Source organism: Peromyscus californicus, unplaced genomic scaffold (genome assembly GCF_007827085.1).
Source record: "Peromyscus californicus insignis strain IS unplaced genomic scaffold, ASM782708v3 Scaffold_5__1_contigs__length_169319896, whole genome shotgun sequence".
In the NCBI taxonomy this organism is placed as follows: domain Eukaryota; kingdom Metazoa; phylum Chordata; class Mammalia; order Rodentia; family Cricetidae; genus Peromyscus; species Peromyscus californicus.
The window spans coordinates 105,988,195-105,998,328 of NW_026294573.1; the positions used below are offsets into that span (position 1 = coordinate 105,988,195).

The window sequence follows — 10,134 nt, forward strand, 5'->3', positions numbered from 1 at the left end:
TATGGAAAAGTAGGTTCATATCTTACTAAATCGGTAAGGTAGAAAATTTGAGGCAGTTTCCAGGGATGTAGCTGCCATTGTTAGGGTTAGTGTTCAACCCTTATGCCTTTGGGAGAAAGAGATTGGCAGATAGGAAGAACAAAGCATGGCGTGACAGTGGGCAGGGCCACCTGAATGAGGACTTCTTTGCAGGAACAAGGTACACAGAAAGCAGATTCCAGAGCCACAGTAGAAGAACTGCTTAGCCTCCCTGTAACTGACCTGTTTTCTAGATAACCATAGGTACAGTACTGTACTCTTAGAAAAAAAGATTCTGCATATCTGTGTGTCTCTAAGATAATCTGAACACTGATGTAAAAGCAAATTAAACATCAAAAGGAACTGTTTCGGTTCAGGGCTGGATTTGGAAAGATGGTGAGCAAATAAACTGCCTTTTAAAGTGGGGACGGGGAAGCAAATTAAACAGATTTTCTCCCAGTGCCTATGATAAAAACTTCAAAAATATTCATGTGGCCAGGTGCTTTTAGTCCTAGCACTTGGGAGAGAAGTGGGCAGATCTCTGTGAGTTCAAGGCCAGCCTGATCTACATAGTGAGTTGTAGGCCATCCAGGGATACACAGCCCTTGTCTCAAATGGACAGGAAAAAGTTGGTGTATTCCAGCCATTACTTGGGGTCAGAGCTTACTAACCATGGGGCTCTGCGTATGTGTTTCTTCCCCAGCCTGCCGTACGTTCAGTATTTCGGAGGTGTCTCTGCTCTCAGTAAACAACAGTTTCTTGCCATCAATGGATTTCCTAATAATTATTGGGGCTGGGGAGGAGAAGACGATGACATTTTTAACAGGTAATGCCTATGGTTCCTATCTCTTTCTGGTCTCTTGGCCTCCGCTGCCAGTTTTTAGGTTTTTTTTTTTTTAAGGTTTATTTGTTTGTTTGTTTATTATTATTATTTATACAGTGTTCTACCTGCATGTATGCCTGCACACCACACCAGAAGAGGGCATCAGATCTCATTATATGGTTGTGAGCCACCATGTGGGTGCTGGGAATTGAACTCAGGACCTCTGGAAAAGCAGCCAGTGCTCTTAACCTCTGAGCCATCTCTCGCTTCCAGTTTTGAGGCAGTGCTTGCTCTTTCTGGAAGGACTGGCACCCAGAAGGGAGCAGTCCCCACCCAGCCCCTGTGCTTAGATCCGTGCTCTTGTAGGTCCTACAGGTGTTAGCAGAGTCTCTAGGAAAAGAGCCTCTGGGATTTTCAGAACAGCTTTGGGAAATGTAAGATGGCAGCAGGATGGAGGGGCAGGTTGACTTTGACTTCCTACCTGGGCTTTCTGTGTCCCATGTGAAAGTGCCGAGGAGATGGCCCAGTGGGTAAAGCATTTCCCTTGCAAGCTTGAGAGCTTGAACCTCAGAAGCCATGCAAAGCCAGATGTGGCAGTGAGTGCATTTGTGACCCCAGCACTTTAGTGAGATGGGGCATGGGGGCAGGAGGGGCCCCAGACTTGAAGGTCTCCTTTGAAAAGAAGACTTGCACCTCACTGTGGTTCCTTTTTGGTGTAAAGCAAGTTTCCTCCCACAGAATCTTTGTGCCATGTTTTTATTTTGGGATATTTTAGCCACAAATAGGAGAAGACAGAGTAGGGCTGGAGTGGTGGCTCAGCAGTTGAAAGCACATACCACTTTTGCAGAGAACTCAGGTTTTGTTCCCAGCACCCATCTTAGGCTCAGCTGTCTCACAACTGCCTGTAACTCCAGCTCCTGAGGATCCAATGCCCTTTTCTGAAGTCTGCAGGCATTTGCACTCAGATGTGCGCACACGCGCACGCACACATGCATGCACATATTTAAAAATAAAATACATCAGCCGGGCATGGTGGAGCACTCAGGAGGCAGAGGCAGGCAGATCTCTGTGAGTTTGAGGCCAGTCTGGTCTGCAGAGTGAGTTCCAGGGCAGCCAGAGCTACATAGTGAAACCCTTTCTGAGCTTGTGTGGAACCTGTCCATGCTCATTATACTGTGGCCAGTCTTACCACATCCACATCCCCAGACACTTTAAAAACTGGCAGAGCTGTCTCCTGTAGGTTGCAGGTGGCAAAACCCATCTGGGAGCCAGTCTGAACTCATTACCTGAATTGGGATACATTTGATGAGTTAACAGAAGGTGTCTGTCAGAACACCATCCATGCCATTCAAGGTTACCGCTATGTGAGAACTTGCCAAAGCTCCAGATCCTTATAAGGGCCTTGGAAAAAACTTGAGTATTAGAGTGTGCAAGCTGGTTATCAAGCATGCACATGTGAGTATCTATTGCACACAGAGCACAGCAAGGCCCATCCGATGGGCAGGGAAGATGCTAAGAACCTTGACCCAGGGTTCAGACACACATGCCTGCTTCCACAGAACCTTCCAGGGCTGATGGTGTACCACAGGCCTGAGTGGTCAGAAGGGTTGGGGAGGGAGGAGGCATTGGGGGCAGGACTAGAAAGATGGGTAGTACATGGATGGAGTTGCTCTCCAAGAGATAAAGGCTTTATGCATCTGCTTACTGTTTGCCAGACGCTGACACGAACCCACAGGGAAAACATTGCCAGAACGTGCAACTCATCCAGATCGGCTGGTCTTCCCCTAACTTGGATATTTGGTGCTTTGATTTGGGACCTTAATGAGGCGAACACTACACTTCGCAGAATCTGTCATTTCGGGATATTGGGAGGGAGTGTAAATTTTAACTAAAGTCTTCCCGGGCTGTGTCCCAGCAGATGCTGAGGGGTTAGGCTTAGCGAACAGCTTTTAGGTCCGTGGATGAGTCCACAGTCTTGCAGCTGGGCTACTAGACCGAAGCCTTATGACAGCTATGGTACTGACTGTCCCTTCACTCTTCACAGAATAGTCCATAAAGGCATGTCTGTATCACGCCCAAACGCTGTAGTTGGAAGGTGTCGCATGATACGACACTCAAGAGACAAGAAAAATGAGCCCAATCCTCAGAGGTATGTTCTGTGTGGGTCCTTTTTGTTTCTTTTTGTGTTAGATTTATTTGATTTTATGTATATGAGTGTTTTACCTGCATGTGAGTGTGTGCACTACATGTGTGCCTGCTGCCCTCGGAGGTCGAAGAGGTCATCTGGTTCTCTGGGACTGTGGTCCACCTTGTAGGTCTCATGAGTAGCCAGTGCCGTCTTTCCAGCTTCCTGTTCACTCCTCCTCATTCTTCCTCCTCTCAAATGGGGCAGGCTGTAAGTCAGAGGCTTTGCACGGGGCCCTGTTCCTCCAGTGAGGTGAGGTATTCCATCTGTGGTAGCCATGCTGGGCAAAGGCGTTGGTTGGGGAAGGTGTTCAGACATTGGCCAGTTTCTTAACATTCGTTTTAACCCTTCCCTCTCCACTTTTCTCCTGGTAGGTTTGACCGGATTGCGCACACAAAGGAAACTATGCGCTTTGATGGTTTGAACTCACTTGCCTACAAGGTGTTGACAGTACAAAGAGACCCATTATATACCATAATCACAGTGGACATCGGGACACCAAGATAGCATTTTGGAACAAATAAGAGACCTGAAAATGGCCAGGGACCTCCGATGTGTGTCTCTGCCAGTCGACTGGGCTGGTCCCTCTCATTTGTACAGTCTGAATGGTAGTTTTCCTTGCTATCATTCAGACACCTTTCCAGATGTCCAAGGTGAATGTAACATTTGCCCCCAGCCTGGCTCGGCACTGGATGAAATTCTACAAGGTGTTTATCAGTGTAAAAATGGTCAGCCTTTGGAGGCTTCTTGGACATGTCCATCGTGTCGTCTCCAAAGAGGCAGAACTGTACACAGATCAAAACCTAGTGACTGTGAGTCACATTCCCACTGCTGAGACTGCTAGATTATGAAATGGGTAAGAACTTTGCTTTAATCAGTGATGTCTATACTTCATGACAAATTGGAGACTGCTGCTGGATTCAGATTGATGTGATAATCTTGAATTTTTAATATAAAAAAATCAAAATTTCAATCAGTCTCATGTTCTGTCCCTGTCTTCTGTCCTCTCAGTGTATGCAACTATTACAATCACTGTGTGTGTGTGCTTTCTTAGCAAAAGAATTTTAAAACTTGAGCCTGGAGCTTGGTACTCTGTTAGTGTGTGGATTCCAAGGCTTGCACTCAGAGCAGGAGCTTGGGTACTCTCACTCACATGACCTGTCTCCAGATCCCTGTCTGATTTCTGAATGTAAAGTTTTGTTTTGGGGGGGTTGTTTATTTGTTTGTTTTTTAAGAAGCAGTTTGTAGTGTTTTAAAGAATAAATCGAGTGCTTCTAATTATGCTATAGCTTGATTTTATGTTGATCCAAATTGGAATAGCTATTGTTAAGTCATGACAATTTATTTTTCTAGGCATGCTATGTAAACTTGAATTTCCTATGTATTTTTCTTGTGGTATTTTAAATGTGGGGAAGGGATTGATTATTTTTTAGGGAGAAAAATAATGTATGCTGTAGTGGTCACAAATGAGCCTCTGATTTGGCTGGCAGGCCAGGTTTTACAAAGAGCAAAATTACCCTCAGGCCCCTTGATGAGGGCAAAGCATACAGGTCAGCATTATCCTGCCAGACCTCTGGGTCAGGAACTTGGGAGACAGCATCTGCCTACCTGGCAGAACTCTCCCTCCCCTCCCCCAGGTGGGCCGGGTGGAGGGGCCCTCAGCCTCCTAGAACTGACCCCTCAGGGCCCTAGGCTGTGGGGTTGAAAATCTCAGCAGTCAGTTGTTTACCATCCCCTCAGAGCCTAGTACCACACTCCCTGACCCACCCAAAGTCGCAGTTCTTTCTTTCCTCCTGCTCTTCCTTCTCCCTTTTCACTCCTTCACTTTCTTTCCTAAAATTTCCTGTGGCACTCAGGGTCAGACATCATTCTCCAGCATGATTGTGCCTTTTAATTAGAGGTCTAGAAAGTTCACCGGAACCCACACCCCGCTCTTCCTGAGAATCCTGGTGCCTATAAAGCCCCTCATCGCCACTCAGGGTTTTAGCAGGTGCTCCCGTTCCTCGATCTAACCCACGGGGGTCATTCACAAACTCACCTGTGCTGGTGTGCAGTGCCTGGGGTGACTCACCTGTGCTGATGTACAGTGCTGGGGGGGTGAGATAACCCGAGGCATTTAGACCATCAGGCTGGGAGGGCTTGTAAAGTACAGCCTGGGTTGAGATCCTAAGATTACAGTCTAGTGCCAGAACTAAGCCCTTTTCCTCGTGGCAGCCTGGTCTCCAGCTGAGTGTAGATGCTGAGCGGAGGGATGGCCCTGATCTTACCTGTGCCTTTATTGCTTTGAGCATCACAGTGTCTAACTTGCTGCTTTTTCCAGAAGCTTTTTTTAATGTGTGGGTTAGAAACTATTATCCCAGCCAAAGCAGGCAGGCTGTGTAAGATCTGTGCTCTCTCAATTCCCCATGCCTCTAGAAGGCCATTAAAACGGAGACTGGCTTTGGGGAAACGGAAAGGACTTTTTTCCTGTCCCCAGATCCTGACTTTTCCAAAGTGCCTTAAAGGAAGGGAGACATGCTGAGTGGTGTCTTCTGTGTCACCTCCTTTACTCCTAAAGCGAAACTGCCTCTTCTCTGTGCTGTTCCTCCTGGGTTTGTTCATGTCAAATATGTGGTTCATTCTCAGAACCAAGGGAAATGGTTTGGCCTGTTCCTCCACCTTCCAGCATTCTCTGGGACACAACTAAGATACTGTGGGGCCTGGGCATTTGCCTGGCCCAGGAGATACCATCGTTGTCAGCAGCTTCCCTGGGGGCTGGAGGGTTGAGGAGTCGGGGAACATTTCCTTCACCTGGGAGCTCGGACCCCGGTGTCACGTGCTGTGCCTTTCTCTGTCTATATTTTTGCTGGTGACCTGCGTAGAGTGTCCTTTGGGAAAGATCAGTGGCACAGGAAGGCAAAGGAAATGCTGTGCTGGCCTTCAGCCTGGCAGGGTCTGCACTGGCCACTGGGCTATTTTAGATACCTGTGATGCTGTGTATGTATTTTGACATCCCGTGTATGCAAATGTGTGTATTTACCAATGGGGCTGGGGGCGGGGGTGGGGGAGCTGTCTCTGACCTTGATGTTCAGAACAGACAACTGTATTTTTGCCTTTGAAATGCAGTAATATAACATGAATAAATGACCCTATCTTTGTAACCGTGGTTTCTCTTCTAATTTAAAGGGTTTGGGTAGTGGGGAGTGGGGGGGTGAGGGGGTGGGCAGGCTACACATGCCTCCCAGAAGTCACAAGTTTCCTCATTAGAATCTTCATTTTTCTTATCTGTAAGTGGGAATGATACCGTGTAAAGACTGTTTTAGGAGAGATGATATGTTTAAACTAATGACCAATACCTCACAGGTACTCACTCTATAGTATCTATTCCCAGTTCAAAATAAAATTGTCCCTAGCAGTTTTCTGACACAGTCTGCAATTCTCAACAGATGTCAGGATAGTTAAGGATGGATCTGAGAGCATTTGTGCAAGGGAGTCACAGTGTAGCTTCCATGCTCTTGTTCCATATAGACTTTCCTGCCAGCCCAGAAAGTTTAACCAGTGGCTTTAAACCAGTGTTACTGGAGTTGGGGGATCAGAACCTGAGTGCCACCAGTCCTCAATAAGCCAATTAAACAAGTCATAGTGAAAAAGCAGGAAATGGAGATTTATTCAGTGTGGGTACTTAAGAAGTTGTCCTGTGCCCCTCCCCCAAGTCTTTAGCATCCTAACATGTTTAGGTTTAAATAGAGGGCAGGAGACAGGCACTACAAAATAGTCCTTATCAAGGAGTGGTCCCGCCTATCACCATTGTCCTTGGCTCCAGTCTCTCAACTGTAGTGGTATTGTGTGGTATTCAGTGGTATTAAAATTCATGCCACACTCGTCATCTAACAAGATGCTAGCAGTGTGGGAAATCTCTTTCTAGGAGACAGTTTCCTCTCTGGCTGACAAGTTAGCTTTTCCTCCCAGCATGAGATTCCTGAGGAAATTCCAGTTCCCTGGGGGTGCATTGTCACGGCAGTGTGATCCCTAAAGGAAGGGGCAGAAGTGTCTCCTTCACTTTCTCTTAAGATTTGTTTCTATTTTGAATTGTGGTTCTATGTGTGGTTATGTGCACATGCGTGCAGGTGCCCGCAGAGGCCAGAAGAAGGCCTCATATCTCCTTGAGCTTGAGTTAGAGGAGGTTGTGAGCAGCCTGAAGTGGTTGATGGGAACCAAATTTGGGTCCTCTGCAGAAACAGTATGTGCTCTTAACCACTGAGCCATCTCTCTAGCTCCACCAGTGTCTCTAGAATATCTTCTTGCCCTGGAACTATTAGAAAAGCATCTTAGTTGTTACCGGGGTACTTGAAACAGTACATCCCAGGGGTGTCCTCTTTTATCCCATGTGTCAGGCACCACAGGCCGATTAGCTTGACCTGAAACAGGCCAAAGGTAGTCAGTGCGCGGGAGAGGCTGTTCTTGCTGTCCTACAAGAACGAGGCTAGGAAATTGGGCATCCTTTAGCCACCCCAAGGCCATCTGGGTTAGCTACACCACTGGAGGAATCTTTAGTGGTTTCTGGCCTAAGTATCCATGGGAAATATTCAGAGGTGACCTTCAGTCAGGGTGTACTTGGGTCTTCTGACAGTGCTCGTACCGAGTCTGATGAAAAAGCTGTGTTCTTCTCACACATCACTTCTCTCAGCTCTCCACATCTGATAGCAGGTGTATGGACTCTCCCTACCAACAGGCACTTCAGGAGAATGATTCCAGTGTAACTCATTCTATTACCGTCTGCCTGGAGCCAGAATTGCATGCCCCAGACTAAGGCCTCAACCACAAGATTGCCCTACCTCCAGCACCAATCGCAGGTTAGTTAACAGGTTGTGACCTGTTCTCCTGACCAGCTGCCTGTAGACTCCCAGGACCTTTACGGCAGCCTCAACTCCTTAGCCAGGATGACTCACAGGGCTTGGAGAAACATACATTTGCAGTTTATTATAAAATGATAGTTCTATCCAGGCCCGGTAGTTCAGGCCTGTAATCCTAGGCACTCAGAGCTGACAAAGAAGGATCACAAAAATTCTGGGCCTGCCTGAGCAAACTAGTGAGACACTGAAAAACACAGAAAGGGCGCTGTTGAAATTGTTTAGTAGAGCACTTGCCTTGCGTACGTGAGCCTCTGGGTTCAATCATAATCAATAGAAGTAGTAATAAAGGATATTGGGTCTGGGGAGATGGCTCCATGGATAAGGGCTTTCTATGCAGCCTGAGATCCTGAATTTGAATCCCCAGAATCCACGTAAAAAGCCAGGCACGCCTGTAACCTCAGGGATAGAGAGAAGAAAAAACCCAGTGTCCTCCTCTGGCCTTCTCTTGCTTGCACACACACACACACACACACACACACACACACACACACACACACACACACCCAGGGTCAGGCCTGTGGGAAGGGGAGGGGAACTCCATGAAAGGATAAATAAATTTAAAAAAAGGCAAAGTGGGTACCTTTCGGCAGGCCCTGCCAAGGTATACCAGTAAGCAAACACACCATGAGTTAGGCAAGAGGTTTATAGGGGGAGGGGAGAGTGAAAGAGCAAAAGGCCACGTCAGAGTAAGGACAGGAGAGAGGCAAGCAGACAGACAGACGGACGAGAGGAAGAAGAGAGACAAGAGCAAGAGGCAAGAGAGAAAAGAGGAGGCATAGAGGGATGAAGAGGCAAGAGAGGTGGACTAGGCAAGAGGGCGAGCTGTGCCTGGCGGGCACTTTTACCGGGTGCACATGTCGCATAGTTGATGGAAAGGAACCGGGCAACAAGTGATGATGTAACTGCTTCAGTGGCAGAGGCAGGCTGCTGCGGTAGAAGCTAACATCCTGTGCCTTCTCTGAATGCACCCCCAGACACCTCCCTGTGTTGCCTGTCCAGAGGTGCACCCAAACACTGCTCTTTTGGGGAGTCTTCATCTTGTGATGCTGATTACAAACATGAAACCATTTGTGATCTGCCAAACCTTTAGCCCATCGTCACTCATGGTGTGACTGGGCTGGGGAGGCTGCAAGTTCCTAGTTTCTCCTCGTGCTTTTTGTCTTCCTAGTGGCCAGCTTCCATCCAGGAGTCCACCAGGAGTCACCTTACTAGAACAAAGGACATGGCTGTCCTGAAGGAGAGTCCAAGGAATGTGTGCCAGGAGCAAAGCCAAATGTGAGATCAAAAGATTCTAGCAGTGCTATTGCTAAGAAAGGTAGAAAAGGTTTTTTCAAGACAGGGTTTCTCTGTGTAGCTTTGGAGCCTGTCCTGGAACTCGCTCTGTAGACCAGGCTGGCCTTGAACTCACAGAGATCCACCTGCCTCTGCCTCCCGAGTGCTGGGATTAAATGCATGCACCACTACTGCCTGGCTAGGTAGAGAAGTTCTAAGGGCCCTTTAGAAAGCAGGACAAAGCCAAGTGTGTCCCATCAACCACAGTGAACACAGGCCTTGGCAACTTGTAAGGTCTGGGTTAAAGACCAGAATGAGGAGGTGTGGTGGCTCATACAGGTAATCTCAGCACGCAGGAGGCTGAGGTAGAAGATCGCCATGAGTTTGAGACACAGTGAGGCCCTGTCTGAGAGAGAGAGAGAGAGAGAGAGAGAGAGAGAGAGAGAGAGAGAGAGAGAGAATTTGAACTTCTTACCTTGTCAGAAAGGAAATGAGATCTGGCTGAGCCAGTCTGCAGGCTGGCCTCATTTCCTCTTTGACCATGTTCCCCACAGGGAATGTAGCTTCTGCATTCTGCAGGGAATGTAGCTACTGCATTCCTCTGGGCACGGCCCATTCAGAGGTCACGAGGCAGGTTAGTCTTTGTTGATAGGTTGTTACAGGCTGAACGTCATTAGATCAAAATTCAGAGGTACTTGAGGATGTGCACATCACCAAGCTTGAAGGTGAAGGGCAGAAGGTCATTACAGAGGTAGATGGGAAGACAGAAATCATATAAACAATGGTCATTACTACTGTACTGGCTTTCTCTGCATTTACCCGTGCTATGTGGCTCTGGGCAAATCAGTTTCCTTTTCTAGACCTCTATTAGCTCTTGATTTTTTTATTTGTTTATTTTGGTTCTTTCTTTTTTTTTTTTTTTTTTTTTTGGTTTTTCGAGACAG

The 10,134-nt window shown here is 47.4% G+C and overlaps 1 protein-coding gene across 1 annotated transcript in view; it reads left to right on the forward strand.

The window, feature by feature from the left end:
• B4galt1 (beta-1,4-galactosyltransferase 1) overlaps positions 1-4,307 on the forward strand; it is a 47,662-nt gene extending 43,355 nt beyond the window's left edge. Inside the window, exons 4-6 of the mRNA XM_052717356.1 lie at positions 722-844; positions 2,886-2,990; positions 3,401-4,307. Coding sequence (XP_052573316.1) covers positions 722-844; positions 2,886-2,990; positions 3,401-3,533 — 361 coding nt within the window. The 3' untranslated portion in view covers positions 3,534-4,307. The remainder of the gene's footprint in view (positions 1-721; positions 845-2,885; positions 2,991-3,400) is intronic.
• The last annotated feature ends 5,827 nt before the right edge of the window (positions 4,308-10,134 follow it).